Source organism: Trichechus manatus, unplaced genomic scaffold (genome assembly GCF_000243295.1).
Source record: "Trichechus manatus latirostris isolate Lorelei unplaced genomic scaffold, TriManLat1.0 scaffold00026, whole genome shotgun sequence".
Taxonomy (NCBI): domain Eukaryota; kingdom Metazoa; phylum Chordata; class Mammalia; order Sirenia; family Trichechidae; genus Trichechus; species Trichechus manatus.
Window position 1 is genome coordinate 13,587,324 of NW_004443962.1, and position 20,020 is coordinate 13,607,343.

Genomic DNA, 20,020 nt, shown 5'->3' on the forward strand with positions numbered 1-20,020 from the left:
TCTGTAAACCTTCATCTAAAGTACAATAAAAAATTTTAAAAAAAAGATTACAGGTTTGGAAACCCTATGGGGCAGTTCTACTCTGTCCTATAGGGTCACTATGAGTCAGAATCAACTGGACAGCAGTGAGTTTTTTGTTCTGGTTTAATGTTTGTATTTTTGTTTATATGCAAAATGGATATAATGACATTTTGTGTGTATTTTCAATTTATATAAGAAAATACTGGATTATAAAAAAAAAGAGTGGAAGGCAAACAAAAAGAAAGAACAAGTGCAACAAACAGAAAACAGTTAAAAATATAAACCCGTTGCTGTAGAGTCGATTCCGACTCATAGCGACCCTGCAGAACAGAGTGGAACTGCCCCATAGGGTTTCCACGGAGTGGCAGGTAGATTCGAACAGCCAACCTTTTGGTTAGCAGCCAAACACTTAACCACTGCGCCATCAGGGCCCCATTAAAAATACAGTAGATATTAATCCAACTATATCGACAATCACTTTAAATCTGAATGGCCTAAATGTATCAACCAGAGGACAGACACTATCAGAGTGGATAAAAAATAAAACCCAACTACATGTTGTCTACAAAGAAACTCACTTTAAATATAAAGACACAGATGGATTAAAAGTAAAGGAATGAAGAAAAACATAATATGCTAACACTAATCAAAAGAAAGCTGGAATAACTATTTTAATTTCAGATGAAGTGGGTTTCAAAGCAAGGAAAATTATCAGAGAAAAAAAGGGGGACACTGAATAATGATAAAGGGGTCAGTTCTCCAAAAAGACATAACAATCCTAAATGTGTATACACTTAACAATAGAGCATCAAAATCACGAGGCAGAAACTGATAGAACTTCAAGGAGAAATAGATAAATCCACTACTACAGCTGGAGACTTCAACACCCCTCTATTAGAACTTGACAGATCCAGCAGGCAGAAACCACCAAGGATACAGCTGAACTGAACAGTGCCATCAATCGACGGGATTTAACAGATATTTATAGAATAGTGCATCCAACAACAGCAGAACACACATTCTCCTCAAGCTCACCTGGAACATTCACCAAGACAGACCACATCCTGAGCCATAATACAAACCTTAACAAATTTAAAAGAATAAAATCATACAAAGAATGCTCTCAGAACACAATGGAATTAAACTAGAAATCAGTAACAGAAAGATAGAAATCCCCAAACTTTTGGAGACTAAACCCACTTCTAGATAACATATGGGTCAAAGAAGAATTCGAGAGAGAGATTAAAAAACATTTTCAACTAAATGAAAATAAAAATACAACTTATGAAAATTTGTAAGAAGCAGCAAAGGCAGTGCTTAGAGGGGAATTTATAGCATTAAATGCCCATATTAGAAAAGAAAAATAATCTAAAATCAATTATCTAAGCTTCCACCTTAGGAAACTAGAAAAAGAAGAGCAAATTAAATTGAAAGTAAGCGTAGGACAAGAAATAACAAAAATTAGAGGAGAAATCAATTAAATTGAAAATGGGAAATTAATGGAGGAAATCAACAAAACCAAAACCAGCTCTTTGAAAAGATCAATAAAATATAACCAAGAAAAATAAGGGAGAAGACACAAATTACTAACATCAAAAATGAAAGAGAGGCTATCACAACTGATCCCAAAAACATTAAAAGGAAAATGAAGAAATATTTTGAACAACTCTGTGCCCACAAACTGTGAGTCAGGACCGACTCGACGGGACCTAACAACAACATGCCCACAAATTTGAAAACTTAGATGAAATGGACCTATCTAATAAAACTCATCCAAGGAGAAACAGATAATCTAATAGGCCTGTATCTATTAAAGAAACCGAATCAACAGTAACAACAACAACAATCAATACTGGCTCATCAATTATAATAAATGTACCACAATGATACAAGATGTTAGCAACAAGAGGAACTGTGTGCAGGGGAGCTCTGTAAAACTGCTCTAAAAAATAAAGTCTATTTAAAAAAACCAAAAAACGGGGACATCTAGGTCAACTGGCATAACAGAGTTTATTAAGAAAATGTTCTGCATCCCACTTTGGTGAGTGGCATCTGGGGTCTTAAAAGCTAGTAAGTGGCCATCTAAGATGCATCAATTTGTCCCAACCCACCTGGAGCAAAACAGAATGAAGAATACTCTGGAAAATATTAGCCCAAGAGACAAAGGGGCCACATAAACCAGAGACTCCATCAGCCTGGGACCAGAAGAACTAGATAGTGCCCAGCTACCACCAATGACCGCCCTGACAGGGAACACAACAGAGAGTCCCTGATAGAGTAGGAGAAAAGTGTGGTGCAGAACGCAAATTCATGTAAAAAGACCAGACTTAATGGTCTGGCTGAGACTGGAGGAACCCTCGAAGCTATTGTCCCCGGACGTTCTGTTAACCCAGAACTAAAACCATTCCCGAAGCCCACTCTTCAGACAAAGATTAGACTGGACTATAAAACATAAAATAATACTCATGAAGAGTGTGTTTCTTAGTTCAAGCAGATACACGAGACTAAATGGGCAGCTCCTGTCCAGAGGCAGGATGAGAAGGCAGGAAGGGACAGGAGCTGGTTGGATGGACACAGGAACTCAGGGTGAAAGGGGGAGTGTGCTGTCACATTACAGGGATTGCAACTAGTGTCACATAACAATATGTGTATAAATTTTTGTATGAGAAATTAACTTGAACTGTAAACTTTCACCCAAAGCACACTTAAAAAAAAAAAAAAAGACTATTTAGGGTGTAAGTTTAAGGACTCAATGAAAATAAACTCTTCTCCGAATGAGTGGCAGTTAAGAGTACTTGTGGTTAACAGACCATCACCATAAGAGGCTAAAAAAGTCAGATTCCCTAGACTTAATATGCTCCTTACCACTCATCCAGTTTCATCGCGTGCAGTGCCTGTCGATCCTTCTGTTTTCTCTCCTGAACACTCTCTCCACAGTACTTCTGAAGTATCATCAACAGGCTTCCTACAGGGGTGCTGAGGAGAAAGCAGAGGGAGAGCTTAAGGTAAAACCACTAGACCAGCAACATGTGAGCGTCTCTGCTAAGGTACGAGCAACTCCACTGAGCCACGTGTTCATAAACAGCTATGGGAACATCTGACAATTAAAGCATCCTTATCAAATAAAGAAAGAAATACTGAGGCAATTTCCTTCCTGGTCTGAACAACAATCACTGAAAATCTCTAAAGTTAGTTGGTATAAACAACAATAGATCTATAAACTGGTCTTTTTTTTTTTTTTTTAAATCATGAATGATAAATAAATAAGGACAAGGAGGGAATTACGTACATTTATGTCAAGCTCTAGTGAGTAGCTCTAAACCGCAGGCTTCTCAGAAATGAGATCAATGTTTTAGAATGGTACCAGCCCCCTTACGAACTGGAAAGGTAGGGGGCATTTTTGATTTGCAGGGAAGGGATGCTACTGACTGTGGGGGGTGGGGCCACCAAAACATCCTAAAATTCAATAGTCTGGTACCCAAAATGCCAATAGTAACCCACTGAGACACTCATTTAGATTACAGTTATTACAGTGTTGCAGAGGATTTGGTCCTTGTTTTCTCAAAGAGAAGGAACTCCTGGCATCTGATATAATTTAAATTCCCTCTTCTACAACTAAGGTACCCTCATTTTAAAAGTTACTTTTGCTGCTAACTTCAACTTTTCCCTTCAAATCCAGCTAGTGTATTAGTATGACAACAAAAATAATGTCAGCAATGAATATGACTTGCTGAATTTAAAAAAAAAAAAAAGAGAGAGAATCCATAAGTCTATAGGTGTCCCCCCTCAAAAAAGGGGGGTGCGTAGCTGGAAGGGAAGAGAAAGCTCTTGTATTCAAAAGAATGCCAGTTGATAAAAACAGAAGGAATGACAGAACTAGCAAATCAACATCTTACAACCACCATTTAATAACTAATTGCAGCATGGATCATCAGTGAATGTTAAAAGTACTAGGTGAAAGACAGCTGGGGAACAGACTATTTGCATACTTACCCCACAGATTACTTGTTAGTTAAAATGGGGAAAAGATCTTTGTAATACAGAAACTGGGAAGACACTACCTTAATCAAGTGTAAGAGGCATAATTCTAAAATGCCCCCAAATTTCCTGCCCTAATCTTCCGACTATGAATATGATGGAATACTATGCCTGTGATTACGTTACAATCAAAAAGGATACTACAGATGTAATTAAAGTTACTAATCGGTTTAATTTGAGTGAATCAAAGAGGAGATTATCTGGGTGAGCCCTCTAACAACAGATACTTTTCTGCAGCCGGTGGCAGCAGAGAAGTCAGAGAAATTCGAAGTATGAGAAGGATTCGATGGGCTGTTGCTCGTTTGAAGACGGAAGGGGACAAGAAGGAATGCAATTGGCCTCCAGGAGCAAAGAGCAGTCCCTGCCTGACAGCCAGTAAGGAAATGGGGACAAGGAACTGGATTCTGTCAACACCCGAATAAAGCTGGAAGGAGGTTCTTTCCCAGATCCTCTAGATAACAGCCCAGTCTGGCCAACACCCTGCTTTTGGTCTTGTGAAACCCTGAGCAGAGAACCAATCTGAGTCCACCTGGACTTCCAACCTACAGAGGACTGTGAGATAATAAATGGGTGTTGCTTTAAGCTGCTAAATCTGCAGTAATTTGTTACACAGCAATAGAAACAAATACACCAAGAAATCAAACTTAACATCACTTATAACGGGTGACATAATATGTCTCTTCATGTGATACATTGAGAAGAACCATTAACTTCACCTATGTTGTATTCTTGCCAAAAGCATTTAACATAAAACTAATCATGAAGGGACAATAAGATAAAATTGAGGAACATTCTGGGAAAAAAAAGGCAGAGGAACTGTTGTAGCTTAAAGGAATCTAAAGACATATCACAACTAATTGCAATGTAGAATACTTGACTGGATCCTGGATTAAAGAAAAAAAGCTATTAAGGGCAATATTATGATAACTGAGGAAATTTTACTATAGACCATATACTAGATAAACCAAAAACTCACTGCCGTCAATTCCAACTCATAGCGACCCTACAGGACAGAGTAGAACTGCTCCAGAAGGTTTCCAAGGCCGTAAATCTTTATGGAAGCAGACTGCCACATCTTTCTCCCACAGAGTTGTTGGTGGGTTCAAACTGCCAACCTTTTGGTTAGCAGCCGAGTGCTTTAACCACTGTGCCACCAGGGCTCCTGTATATTAGACAGTTGTATTGAATCACTGTTAAATTATTTATCATGATAACTGTAGGGTGATTTCCTTGAAGAATGTTCTTCATCCTGAGACATACATGTATTTGAGGGTACAGTGTCAGGAGATCTCAAACGGTTTAGCCAAAAGAAAAAGGAACAAACACACACACATCATACACATATACAGAAAGAGATATAAAACAAGTATGGCAAAATGTTAACAACTGGTGAATCTAGGTGAAGGGCATATGGGCGTTCAATGTACTAAATTTACCCAATTTTTTTGTAGGCTTGAATTTTTTCAAAATAAAAAGTTGGGGAAGAAAACATAAAAATAAAAAATTTAAAAACCCAATCAAATAAACAAAACCTAATTCAAAAGTTTTTTTTTTTTTTAATAGAATGTGTTTGTTAACTGTTTCTTATTCCTTTACCCTGCTTCCTTATAAATACCTTTTTCATACCACAAATAGTTTCAGGTATTAATGATATTTAAACAGTTTTTACCAGTGAAAACTGGAAGAAAAATCAACAATTGGGGTAGCATTAGAATTGGACAATCAAAGCTACTGCCAACCCCAGTCTAAAAAAAAAAAAAAACCCACTGCCAGCCCGTAGTGTTTCCCAGTCTAGAGACTTTTTATAGGCTCTAAGGAAGGTGTGTCTATTTAGAATTAAACCACGTTAACACTTACCCCAGCAGGGCTCCAATTATACCACCAGCCACCAGGCCACGCAGGCCTAAGTTTATTCTGAAAAGACTTCCTGTGACAGCTATTTAAAAATAAACAAAAAAAGCCAATTTATTAAGTCATCTTTAAATACTAGAATTCCATTTTTAAAAAATCCTCCTAAAAAAGGATACAAACCCTTAAGTAAACTTTCTGAACCCAATATTAATATACTACCACAGCCTCAATTTCCTGAATCTAAAATGCCAACACAGCTAGCTTCTCATTCACTCTGCAGGTTTAAATGAAGAAACATCCCTTTTACAAAGCAACCCACTGCCATCAAGTCGATTCCGACACACAGCAACCCTATAGAACTGCCCCATCCAGTTACCAAGGCTGTAATCTTTACGGAAGCAGACTGCCACATCTTTCTCCCGCAGAGCGGCTGGGGGGTTCCAAGCCTCAATCTTTTGGTTAGCAACCAAGCATTTAACTACTGTGCCACCAGGGCTCCTTTTACAAAGCTAAATTCTCAGTATGTTCTATGGACCCAGTATCTTTCATTTTGCTTCATTTTTGCTCACGTTCCTTAAAAATCTGCAATTTCTTCCCTTTCACCTCTTTCCTTCCTTCAAGAAAACCTTTCCCTAAACGAAAAAACAAAAATCTTCACTAGCCCCTGCAGCTTATGCCTTCCCCCAGCCTCACCCTTTCAGTACTGCTCAACACTAAACCCCTCAGGCAGGCCTGCAAGCCGGCACCATATGGCCTACAGTGCCACCTGGTGGCCGATGCATAGAACCTCTTTTCTTCGCACTGGGATTGAGCGTGCATTCATGTTCATTCATTATCCTCTTTCACTACGCCCAACACAACCAATGAAACATTGTCTAAAATAATATTTGAGGTTTTTTATTATGAAAAGTGTATATATTAATTTTTTAACTTTCTAAAATCACAATAAGCATAAAAGTCATCTTTAATCCTATTACCCAGAGACAGTAACAAATTTCGAGTATATACCTTGTCTTTTTCCAAACACAGTATTTTTACAAATCAAATCAGGGCCATGCTGTACATACTGAATTTTTATTTTCACCAAGCACATTACTAAATTCCATATCATTAATTTTTTCCTACAACTCCACTGCATGGAGATACCACAATTTTTGACCAACACACTTCTATTTGTGGTTGTTTTAAATAAGCCTCTAATGATAATCCCTGCACATAAATGTTTTTACAAATATGTTTCCTTAGGATGAACTCATAAAAACAGAATTTCTAGGTCAAAGGATATAAACATTTTTAAGGCTTTCAACTTAAATTACTAAACTGCTACCCAAAAAGGTTGGACAAATTTACTTTCCCTTAAAAGTATATGAATGCCTGTTCTTCTGCATCCTCTGTTTTTATCCTCCCCACTTGGATAGGTCAAAATGGTATTAAATTTTAACTTACGCTTCTCTGATTAGTAGAGAAATGCAGTTTTTTCAGGTTTAAAGGTTAGCTGTGTTACTTCTATGAATTACAAACTCCTGTCCTTTGTCCTGTCTTCAAGTGAGCTGTCTTGTCTTTCTGATATGCAAGGGCCTTTACATGTTAGCTGCACACATTATTATTTCTCTGGTGTTTATCATTCAGCGTCTCTAATAGTATGGAGTCATATAATCAACTCAATGGCAACAACAACAATATGGTACTTATGATATAGATAAGTTTAAAATTTTTATGCAGTCAAATCTGTTAATCATTTCTTCTACAGTTTATTTTTATACTTTAAAAATATGTATCTATATATCTCTTCACCCAAAGATCACCTACATATTCACGTACAGTAGATCCCATTATTCAGACTCCTTATTTGTGAATTCGCCTACTCCCTAGAATCTGTAACCCCAAAATCAATACCTGGGACACTTCCAGTCATTCGTAGACAAGCACAGAACAGCGAGAGATGTGAGCTGGCTGACGTGCACATTCCCAGCTGAGGCTGACTGAAGTGACACTGCGATTTCCGCTCTCGTGTTATAAACAAGCGTTCTGTTAGTGTTCTCTTCCACTCTAATTTTATTATTTCCTTCCTTCTGCTAGCTTTGGGTTTAGTTTACTTTTTATTTTCTAGTTTAAGGTGGAAACTTGGATTACTCATTTGAGATCTTTAACCTTTTCTAAGTGTTTATAGCTATCATTTCCCTCTAAGTACTGACTAAGGAGCTCTGATGGTGCAGTAGTTAAGCATTTGACTGCTAACCGGAAGGTCAGCATGTTCGAACCCGCCAGGTGCTCCACAGGAGAAAGATGTGGCAGCCTGCTTCCATAAAGATTTACAGCCTCAGAAACCCTGTGGGGCAGTTCTACTCTGTCCTGTAGGGTCGTTATGCGTCAGATTTGACACAATGGCAGTGGGTTTGGGTTTTTTTATTTTGGAAGTACTGATTTGGCTGCATTCATAAATTTGGATATGCTGTGCTTTCATTTTCACTCGGCTCAAAATTTCTCTAATCTTCCTTGTGATTTCTTCTTTGATTTACGGGGTTATTCAGAAATGTGTTGTCCAATTTCCAAATATTTGTGGATCTCCCAAATTCCTTTCTATTGTTTTAATTCCACTGAGGTCAGAGAACATAGTTTGTATGATTTCAATTGTTTTAAATTTATTGAGACTTGTTTCATGGTCTAGCGTATGACCTAGCCTGGAGAATATTTTCTGTGCACTTGACAAGAACATGCATTCTACTAGCGTTGGGCAGTGTTCTAGAGATGTTAATTAGGTCTCACTGGTTGATAGTGTTGTTCAAGTCTTCTATATCCCTACTGATTTTCCCTCTAGTTGTTCTATCCATTATGAAACGTGGGATATTGAAGTCTCCAACTATTACTGTCGATCTGTCTATTTCTCCTTTCCATTCAAAGGGTTTGCTTCATGCATTTTGGGGCTCTCTGGTTAGATGCATTTATAATTGTTGTATCTTCTCATTGGATTGACCCCGTTAGTATTATAAAACATCCTGCTTTGTCTCCAGTAACACTTTCTGTCTTAAAGTCTATTTTGTCTGATATTAGTATAGCCATTCCAGTTCTCTTTTTTTACTACTTGCTTGGTATATCTCTTTCCATCTTCTTACTTTCAACCTACTTGTGGCCTGAACCTAAAGTGTGTCTCTTAACTATTTATATAGTCTAACACTCTCTGTCTTTTGATTGGAGTGTTTGATCCATTCATCACGTTTGTTATCATGACATGGTTGGATTTAGGTCTGCCATTTTGTTATTTGCTTTTTATATATCTTATTTAATTCATTTCTGGTCTTACTATTTTTTTTATTTTCTTATTACTAGCTTTAGGGATTACAAAAATGCATCTTAACTCATCACAATCTACTTTAGATAGTACTAACTTAAACCCAGTAAAATGTAGAAACACTGTTCCAATAAAGCTTCACTCCCTTTCCACTTTTGTGCCATTACTGTCATGTATGTTACACATACATATATATACACACAAGCACATATATATGTTGAAACCAAACAATACATATTATAATTATTGCTTTATACACGCTTAAGTATTTTAAAGAAGGGGAGATAATACAGATTTATAGAATCTATTATATTAACCTAGATATTTAGTATTTCTGGTACTTTTCATTTCTTCCTGTGGATTGAAGTTGCTATCTGATGTCATTTTCTGCTCCAGTATACCTCCATTCCTTCTCTCTCTCTGTTATATGCCCAACAGTGTAATTTTATAATTATTGTTTTATACAACTGTCTTTAAGATCAGTTAAGAAAATAAAAGAAATATATGTTTATACTGCCTTTACTAATTGCTTACATAAAATACCTTTACCAGCGTTAATTCTTCATGTACATTCAAGTTACCATCTGGTGTCACTTTCAGCCTGAAAAACTTCCTTTAGCATTTTCTGAAAGAGAGATCTGTTAGCAATGAATTCCCTGTCTTTGGTATCTAGCCGTCTTTATTTTGCCTTCATTTTTGAAGGATAGTTTTACTAGGTATAGAATTCTTTGTTGACAACTTATTCCTTTCAGCACTTTGAATATTATCCCACTGTGGCTTCCATTATTTCCGATGAAAAGTCAGCCGTTAATCTAACTGGGGGGGGTTTCATTGTACATGATGAATAATTTTCCTCTTGTTGCTTTCAGATTTTCTCTTTGTCTTTCAACAGTTTACTATATGTCTAGATGTGGATCTCTTTGTTTATCCTTATGGAGTTTGTTGAGCTTCTCTGGTGTCTAGGTTAGTGTTTTTCATCACATTTGGGACATTCATAGCCATTATTTCTTCAAATACTTTTTCTGCCCTTCTTTCTTCTCCATTCAGTACTCCCATTACAAATATGTTGGTACACTTGATGGTGTCCCACAGATACCTAAGGCTGTTCATTTTTTGTCATTTGTTTTCTTTCATTTTTCAGAATGGATAATCAATATCGATCTATTTTCAAGTTCACTGATTCTTTCTTCTGCTATCTCAAATCTGCTCTTGAACTCTTCTCCCCCAGTAAATTTTTAATTTCCAGTATAGTTATGAACTCCAGAATTTTCATTTGATTCCTTTTTATAATTTCTGCCTCTTTTTTAATAATTCTCTGTTTACTGAGTCACTGTCATCTTTACACATGGTTTCCTGTTTTGAAGTCTTTTGTCTGCTACACCCAACAGATGGGCCCCCTCTGAGACAGGTCCCAGTGCTTTTTTTCCCTGTTTTTGCATGTCTTATGATTTTTGTTATTGTTGTTGATAAAAATTGGACATTTTAGATAACATATTCTAGCAACTCTGAAGTTGGAACGTCCCCCAACCCCCAGTGGTGTACCTGGTTCTGTTTATGCAGTGACTTGCCTGGGAAAATTCTCTCCGCTCAGTTTTTATTTTTGTGTCTGGCTTCCTAGGAACTGTCCTAGCTTAGTAATCAGCCAGTGATTCATCAGAGGTTGTGCTTAAACATCTTCAGTCAGTAAGGCCTCCGACCCCTTGCCAATGTATCTGTCTGTGGCTCAGGTAATTCATTCAAAGTTCATGCAGTTTACAAGTCTTTCCTTCTTTTTATTTTCTGCATTCACAAAGTCTCACATTCAGCCAAAGACAAGTAGCTCACTAAGGCCCTCACCCGTCTCTTTCAAGTGTACGTGAATACTTATACATGTCACAGCATTCCAGAGCACTAGGGATAGGTGCGATCTTATTAAAGTCCTCTTTGGCTGTTTTCTTACCTGGATACCCTGATAAATTTCTGCTTGGTCTGTTGATTTATTACTTGCCCCAAAACACCTGCTGCCATCGAGTCGATTCTGACTCATAACGACCTTACAGGACAGAGAAGAAGAGCCCCATAGGGTTTCCAAGGAGTGGCTGGTGGACTTGAACTGCCAACCTTTTGGTTAGCAGCCATAGCTCCCAGGGCTCTCAAAACCTCAGGTTAGCTGTTTTCAGTAACAACTCTAGACATGAAATTTTCTGTGCTTTGCTCCAAATAAAGTCTCCTCCAGCAACAGAACTGCTGGCCCTCCTGGCCTGCACTGCCGTTGCGGAACTTCTGCACCATGGACCTGTGGGCTGGAAGGCAGGAAAAGCCTCAGGCTAAAATTCCACAGACTACCACTGCTCTTACCGAGATTCAGTAGATATTCTCGAATAAATGCTTCTCAATTTGTTGTATGTCTCTGGTCATTTCCCAATATCTTTAGATAGATGTTTTTTATAATTCTGTTGTTTTATTGTTGCTTTTTGGGAAGAGAACTTGTCAAGCTCTTCATTTCACCATTCCAGATATCAAATATATTTTTATGAACGTCAGACCAATGCCAAATAATAATGGTGAGGGGTAACATCTTGACTTGATTCTGACTTCAGGGGAAATTACTCTAGTGTTACCCATTAAGTATGATGTTGACTGCTGGGTTGAGACAAAAATTTATAATCTATCAGAGATATATTTTATATTCTTATTTTACTAATTATTTTTACATTCAGTCAAGAAACATTTATTCTACTCTACTATGTATCAAGTGCCTGTGATATACACGGCAAACATTTTTTCTGAATTCAAGTAAGTCATCTAGCAGGGAAGTAAAACAACTAAACAGCTATAATATGGTGTTATGTTTTGATAAAACTATTTATAGTAAATTATGGAAACACAGGGGAAAGACGCCTAAGCAGACCTAAAGATAGGAAAATGGAGGCTAGGGAGGACACCTTACAGAAGCTGAGGATGACAAACGATCTGAACCTTGAATGATAAAGCTGGAGCTGAACAAAACTACCTGCAGGAGCAGGAAGCTGGGTTCAATAAGAGGAACCAATATACACAAAGCAAGAATATAATGGATTTGGGAAATACAAATAGATTCATAAGGCTGGAGGAAAAGAGAGGTACGTGGGGGCCAGATCAAGAATTGACTTCAAAGTGATGGGTAACTACTGAAGAATTTCAAGCAGAGAAGTGGTATAATCAAATCCATATTTCAAAAAAGTAACTAAGGCAACAGTGGAGATGGAGTAGACCAAGAGTAGATGCAGGGATGACCTGACAGTAACAGTGGGAATTATGAGGAAGCAAGAGATTCCACATTTGTCTAAGGAGTATAATTGATAGGACTAGAAATTTGGAAAGGGGGTAATAAAAGGCAGAGTCATATCAATTCTTCAGTTTCTGGTTTTGGCATTTAGCGAGGTAGCTGACTGAGAACAGCAGTAGCAAGTACAGAGATAGGAGACAGCAGACATGAGTTTGGTTTGGATATAGGCAGTTGAGCCTAGGAAATATTCATGTAAAAATGTTTGCAAATTAGAAAAAGGCAAATTTAGCTGCTCCAACGCTGTTAAAAATCAGAGGGTCCTTGGGTGGCACAAACGGTTAAGTGCTGGGCTACCAGCCAAAACGTTGGCAGTTCAAACCCACCCAGAGTCATCATGGAAGAAAAGCCCTGGTGATCTGCTTCAAAAGGTCATAGCCATGAACACCCTATGGAGGGCAGTTCTACTCTGAAATACATGGGGTCACCATGAGTCAGAATCGACTCAATAGCAACTAGTTTTTCTTCCCCCTAATGCTGTTACTGCCTATCTGTTATATTTTAAAATGTTTTTATTAAAATGTAAAGTTCAAATTATGTATATATATGTGTTGGCCTGTGTGTATATACATATGCATAGAAAAAGAGAGAGTGTACCCAAGAACAAGAGAGCACAAGTGATAAAGCAAATGGGGTGAAGTGCAAATAATAGTGGAATCTGCGTATATAAAGGGTATATGGTGTTCCCCGCGTTATTTTTATTTTTGCAACTTTTTGTAAGCTTGAAATTATTTCCAAATAAAAAGTTTTAAAAAATGTTACATTCAGCATAGTATGTGTTTTTATACGTGAGAGAATGTACATGAGTTAGTGATTTGAATGTATATGAGTTACTTTATTTACATTTTCTGAAATAATTCAATGCTCATTTTAAAGAGAACATACCTAACAGAGGCAGATAACTTTAAAATAAAATCTAAACTCTTAACAAAGAAAAATCTGGCCCCTTCCTATCTCACCTCATCAATCTCATCTCAAGCCACTCTTCCCCACACTATGTTCCAGCTTTTGAGGAACTTTCTTAAGAGTCTTCATCCTTGATGTTCCCTCTGTCTGGGCCACTCTTCTTTGCAAGATTTGTTCCTTCCCTTCCTTCAGGCATCAGCTTGAATGTCACTTCCTATGATAGGCCTCCTCTGACCACTCTGTCTACATTAGATTCCACTGTCCCATCTATTTGTTACTTTCTATCATAGTAACCTATTTTTCCCATCCACACTGTCCATAAAATTCTATGAAGGCAGGGGCCATGTCTCTTCTATTCACCACGAATACCAAGGATCAAGCACAATACTCTCCATGCATATATTTTGCAAGAATGTGGAATAAAAGGTGATGGGAAACTAACCAAAGAATTCAGTCGCTCTGATTTATAAGTTCTTACGTATTTCCTAAACCCTATTTGAAAAGATTAAAAATGTAAAGAAGAACAAAAACCTCTTACCTCCTGCAATGACAAAATGGCTCATGGCATTTTTATTTCGGTACACGTTTAGACCAGTGTTCACTGTGCTGGGAAGAAGGGAGGAGGAGGAAACCATAAGATTTACAGCATATTCTATTTACCTTCTTGATTGCTGTTCTCCTAAAAGTGATAGGTATTAATTTGGAGGAGCCTATTAGGTCAATCTCTGGTCTTAGTCTAAATCCCCTCAATGTGTTCCAGACTGCTAATATACCTGTGGGTTTTCTAGGTGGACATTCTCCTGCTGAAGAATGAACCAAAGAATAATTAAATTTCTGGAATAAATATTCACTTCATAGAAATGCAAAGAAGAGTTTTGCAAAATTTTTCTTACTTAGAAGCCTTGTATCAAAATAATGACTAACTGGTAAATCTCCACCATGGATGCCAAACTACAACGGATCAGCCTTTAACACAGACAGACAAAGTTCTTGTGAAAAATGCATTATGAATCACTTTAATGTGGGTGTTCAGTTTTTATAAACCCATTTGCTCAAAAGATGTGCTCCTAAAAGACTACAAGGACCCTCTCTCAGGATTCAAAGATAACTTACTTGAATATAGTCACAAACACTGTAGTTCTCCAACTCCAGCGCCAGCCATACCGAATGAAGCCTCGTGTGGCAGCACGATGGGCAGATTGCTAAAGGAAATAAAAAGACTGTGTCATGGACTGAATTGTGTCCCTCAAAAATATCTGTCAACTTGGCTGGGTCACGATTCCCAGTATTCTATGACTGTGTAATCTGATGTGATTTCCTCATGTGTTGTAAACTCTATCACTATGATGAGGTTATATGTGATCTCCTTATGTGTTGTAAATTCTATCAGTGATGAGGTTATACTGATGAGGTTTACAAGACCGGATAGTGTCTTAATCCAATCTCTTTTGAGATATAAAAGAGAGAAGTGAGCAGAGACACACGGGAACCTCATACTACCAAGAAAGCAGTGCAGGGAGCAGAGCGCGTCCTTTGGACCTGAGGTTCCTGTGCAGAGAATCTCCCAGACCTAAAGAAGACTGATGACATGGACCTTCCTCCAGAGCCAATGGAGAAAGCATTCCCCTGGAGCTGACGCACTGATTTGGACTTGTAGCCTACTGGACTGTGAGAGAATAAATTTCTCTTTGTTAAAACCATCCACTTGTGGTATTTCTGTTAAAACAGCACTAGATGACTAAGACAGATTGTGAGGTTCCAACACACCTTGACACTCTTCTTCTTCTTAAACTGTGGTAGAGAAATGTCAGCTATGGATTAGGCAGAATGTTAGCTGTGGATTCAGCAGGTATACCCAAACGGATAGAAATAACCAGCATACTAAGGAAAATCCCTAGAAATATCCTTCTTTAAGGATTGAGACTTAGCCAATAGTACCACATGCATCCAATTCTACCAGGAGATAGAAAAGCAACCAAGAATCCTCAATTAGGTATTTATTGAGATTCTATGTGCCAACCACCATGACAGATATAAAACCAGTATCAGACAGGCTTTCTATAGTAAAGAAATCTCAGGGAGGAGAGAACAACAAAATAAAGAACAACTAAGTCAGTGCTAAATTAAAAGGTAAGGACTAAAGTAATACAGATGCGCAAGAAAGGAACTGAGAAAAAAGAACTAATATTTACTGAAGAAGCCCTGGTGGCACAATGGTTAAGTGCTTGGTTGCTAACCGAAAGGTCAGTGGTTCAAACCCATCAGCTATTCTGCAAGAGAAAGATGTGGCACTCTGCTTCCATAAAGATTACAGCCTTAGAAACCCCATGGGGCAGTTCTACTCCATCCTACAGGGTCACTTTGAGTCAGAACCAACTCAGTGGCAATGGGTTTGGTGTTTTTTTGTTACCTTCTATTTTAAAGGTGTCTTAATATACTAAAACAAACAAACAAAAATTGCCATTGAGTTGATTCCGACTCATAGCAACACTATAGGACAGAGTAAAACTGCCCCATAGGGTTTTCCAAGGAGCAGCTGGTGAATTAGAACTGCCAACCTTTTGGTTAGCAGCCTGAGATCTTAACCACTGAGCCGCCAAGGCTCCTCTATATACTATGTCATCTAATTTTACTACATTCCCGAGGCAGTTTTAACCAAAGCTGCTGCTTCTTGTTGTTGTTGCGTGCCGTGGAGTCAATTCCGACTCATAGCAATCCTACAGGACAGAGTAGAACTGCCCCATAGGGTTTCCAAGGAGTGGCTGGTGGATTCGAATTGCTGACCTTTTGGTTAGCAGCCTAAACTATTAACCACTATACCTCCAGGCTCCAACCGAAGCTTAGAGAGGACGTTTCTAACCAACATCACCCAGCAGTAAGGAATAAAGTCAGAACTAAAAGGTAGGTCTGTTTGTCTCCACAGCCCATTTTCACTAGACCATCATGAGGAAAGTTTGGTATATTATAGGGTAAATTCTGGATTTTTAAAGAAACTAAAAGAATCGCTAGGTATTGTAAGATCTTGGGCAAGTTAAAACTTCTCTGAGTGGTATCAGTATGAACTCATGGTTTTTAATAAATAAATACAGAAATTAGATATGTGTATAAATGAGTATGTTACACACACACACACACACACACACACACACACACACACACTTCCTAACTCTATCTGCCTAGGTCCTAGAAGCACTGATACCTTAGAAGCAATGAACACATCAAGCACCTAGATCTAAGTTTCTAAATACTATTCTCCACTAAAAGAAACTAGAGCTCCTTGGAGGAATGGCTAATTTCAGGACTGAAGCTAGAAGAGTAAAAGATTTGCCAGGAACATCTTGCTGGGCCAGAAAATAAAGACATGCTCAAAGAAAAATGGGGACATATCAAAAGGACACAGGAGCTAACCTGAAGGGGCTTCAACTGTCCAGATGTAGACCAATTTGAGTATCAAAATAAGTAGTGATAGTAATGGATTAGAACTCTCAAAAGAAATAAATAAAAGGAAAAAGTCTTCCTTATAGCAGAATATGGAGCCCTGGTCATGTAGTGGTTAAGGACTTGGCTGCTAACCAAAAGGTCAGCAGTTCAAATCCACCAGTTGCTCCTTGGAAACCCTATGGGGCAGTTCTACTCTGTCCTATAGGGTTGCTATGAGTCGGAATTGACTCAACAGCAATGGGTTTGGTTTTGGTTTCATAGCAGAGTATAAGCAATAAATGTAGAAAGAATGTTAGAATTAGAAAATGACTATTTGGTAGCATCATAGTAATCATTATTTCAAGAATCATTCTTGAATAATTGTTTCAAGAATCATCATTGAATGCCAAAACTAGATGGGAGAAATCTGGTGAAAAACAGCATACTTACATAGTTTCGAAGTATATCCCCATAAGATTAATTACCAAGAGAAAAAATAGTAACTTTACAGCAGATAAACCTGGCAGAGACCATCTTAGCCAAGTGATTAAAGTAAACATCACCAGTAAAAGGACAAATAGATACCATGTGCTTCCTGATATGATGAACTAAGAAGAACCCAACAGCAACTCTATCATACTCCTGCCAAAATACATAACATGAAACTAATCATGAAGAAACATCAGATAAATCCAAGTTAAAGGACATTCTACAAAATAAATGGCCTATACTCTTCAAAAATGTCAAGGTCATGACAGACGAAAAGAGACAGCAACTGTTCCAGATTAAGTCAAAGGAGTCATGACAGCCAAATGCAATGTGTGGTCCAGTATTAGATCCCAGACCAGAAAAAAAGTATTTTTCTCTTTTATAAATGATATTAGTGGGACAACTTGCAAAACTTACATAAGGTCTATAGCTAATAGTACTGTATCAGCGTTAATTTCCTGGTTTTGACAACTATATTGCGCTTATGTAAGAGAACGTCCCAGTTTTAGTAAATACACATTGAAATACTGCATCAACTTACTCTTTAGCAATTCAGAAAAAAATAAGTGTATATTATACAAAGAGAGAATGATAAAGCAGATGTAGTAGAATGTTCTCAAGAAGACCTAAAATTGAAACTTTATTATGTTGCTGAGATAGCTGGGAGCAAGGGAGCTGGAGGCATGTTATTTGACTACAAGGTATACAGGAATTCTTTTTACTATTTTTGCAACTTTTCTGTAAGTTTGAAATAATTTCAAAAGAAAAAATTTTTAAAAACTTTTGAGCTTTAATTTCCTCACCTATACAACACAGGTGATGTGCACATCTAATGAGATAACAAATGAGTTAGCACTCTGTGAACTGTAAAGTTCTCCATGTTGTTGTTAGTTGCCATTGAGTCAGCTCTGACTTACGGCGACCTGATGTATAACAGGATGAAAAGTTAGCCAGTCCTCTGCCATCTCCATCATCTTTGATAAGTTTAGCCCACTGTTGAGGCTACTGTGTCAATACATCTCCTTGAAGGTTTTCCTCATTGTCGCTGACCCTCTACATTACCAAACATGATGTTCTTCTCCAGTGAATGGTCTTTCCTGATAATGTGTCCAGAGTAAGCAAGACAGTCTCACTGTCCTCACTTCTAAGGAGCACTCTGGTTGTATTTCTTCTAAGACTGATTTCTACATAAATGCTAACTATTGTTCTAGTTTGAGTTAGGGTGACACAAAGTTTGTGCTCTACTAGTAACCTAAAGATTGGTGGTTTGAACCCACCCAGTGGCACTGCAAAAGAAAGGCCCTCTGTAAAGATTACAGCCAAGAAAACCCAATGGAGCAGCTCTACTCTGTAACACATGGGGTCGCCGTGAGCTGGAATCGAATTGACAACAATCGGTTTGGTTTGCTTCGTATAGTATACTCCATGCTACAGCTGAGCCTTGATTTTTCAGGGGAGTAGAAATGTATTTCAGAAGGAAGAGCCATAGTGGTGATCCCAAACATGTCCCATTCTAAAGTCAAGGAAAGGATGTCAGCCACCCTTACACATTTTAGCATCAGTACTTCATTGTTATTACTCTGACATCCTAGGCCTTCTCAACCCCATGAACTAACTGAATGATTAAGCGCTAACTAAATTATTGGTGTGCCCCAAAACACTATTAGACTACCAGTACATACCACAGCATCAAACCGGTTATGATAAATTTCTGCTTGGCTCTGCTCAATGTAGCGTTGTTTAGCATGAACAAAAGCTGGTATTCCCCCATACGCAAAGCCAATGATGCCTGCTGAAATTGCCGCCCTATAAATATTCTGAAGTTCTTCAGAGGTTCTCTGCTGTTCACTAAAACACCAAAAAGACAATGTTGTTTGGGATTAGTTTATGGATACTGCTCTCCAAAACACATCATAATCAGTATTATCCCAGATGCTAACATCAGCACGTAGATACCTTTTTTATTATGGGCATAATTAAACCCTCTAATGAATTAAATAGTGCAGTTATATTAAAAGTAGCTCAAATTTAAGGTAAAACTAATCTATGCTGCTAGAAATCAGGATAGTGGTAAGTCTTGGATAGGTAGTGACTAGAAGAATACAAAGGGGAGCTTCTGGTATGCTGGTAATAGTCTTTCTCTCTGGGTACTGGCTACCATGTACGCTCAGTCTGTGAGAATTCATTGATTAATATTGCTATGTACATTTTTCTAAATGCATACTATATTCCAATAAAAAAGATTTTTTAAAAGTTTCTTTTCTTTGATGACTATTACCCCTATACCGTACCCCTAGGAACAGGAAGAATTTGTGAGTTGGATGTACAGACCGATATTTTCCTTCTTGAATTTCAAACTAACTTTTAGAAATTACACAAATTCACGAGATTTTAGGACAATATCTGCAAGAATAAAAACCTGGTATTTAAAAAAAAGGCTTAGAGTAAAAAGCATGTAAGAACTCTTAACTATGCAGTGGGCAGCACAGACCAATCTAAACCAAGCAAACAGTGTTGTTTAAAATTTTTAGTTCAATTTATTGCCCCCAAATGCATGAGAAAACAGAACTGAAGAAAGTCTCTTAGAACTGCTCTAAATAAAATCGCTACATTTGTTAAGTGTTACTAGGTAAGTAAAGCACTCAATGTTATGTATAACTACTAAGTTGCTTTCTTCAGAGACCCTACAAGTGCTTATTTAA

General features: G+C 37.7%; 2 protein-coding genes across 3 annotated transcripts in view; one reads left to right on the plus strand and one right to left on the minus strand.

The window, feature by feature from the left end:
- CD80 (CD80 molecule) overlaps window positions 1–14,599 on the plus strand; it is a 60,818-nt gene extending 46,219 nt beyond the window's left edge. The window contains exon 7 of the mRNA XM_023728847.1: window positions 14,198–14,599. The gene's annotated coding sequence lies outside the window, so the exon portion shown is untranslated. The remainder of the gene's footprint in view (window positions 1–14,197) is intronic.
- TIMMDC1 (translocase of inner mitochondrial membrane domain containing 1) overlaps window positions 1–20,020 on the minus strand; it is a 32,329-nt gene that overhangs the window by 10,531 nt on the left and 1,778 nt on the right. For both annotated transcript variants that reach the window (XR_002823615.1, XM_004373658.2), the window contains exons 2-6: window positions 19,001–19,166; window positions 14,523–14,611; window positions 13,948–14,015; window positions 5,917–5,995; window positions 2,887–2,997 (exon numbers count right to left, since the gene is read on the minus strand). Coding sequence is in view for 1 of the 2 variants with exons in the window: in XM_004373658.2 (XP_004373715.1) it covers window positions 2,887–2,997; window positions 5,917–5,995; window positions 13,948–14,015; window positions 14,523–14,611; window positions 19,001–19,166 (513 nt within the window). In the remaining variant the exon portion in view is untranslated. The remainder of the gene's footprint in view (window positions 1–2,886; window positions 2,998–5,916; window positions 5,996–13,947; window positions 14,016–14,522; window positions 14,612–19,000; window positions 19,167–20,020) is intronic.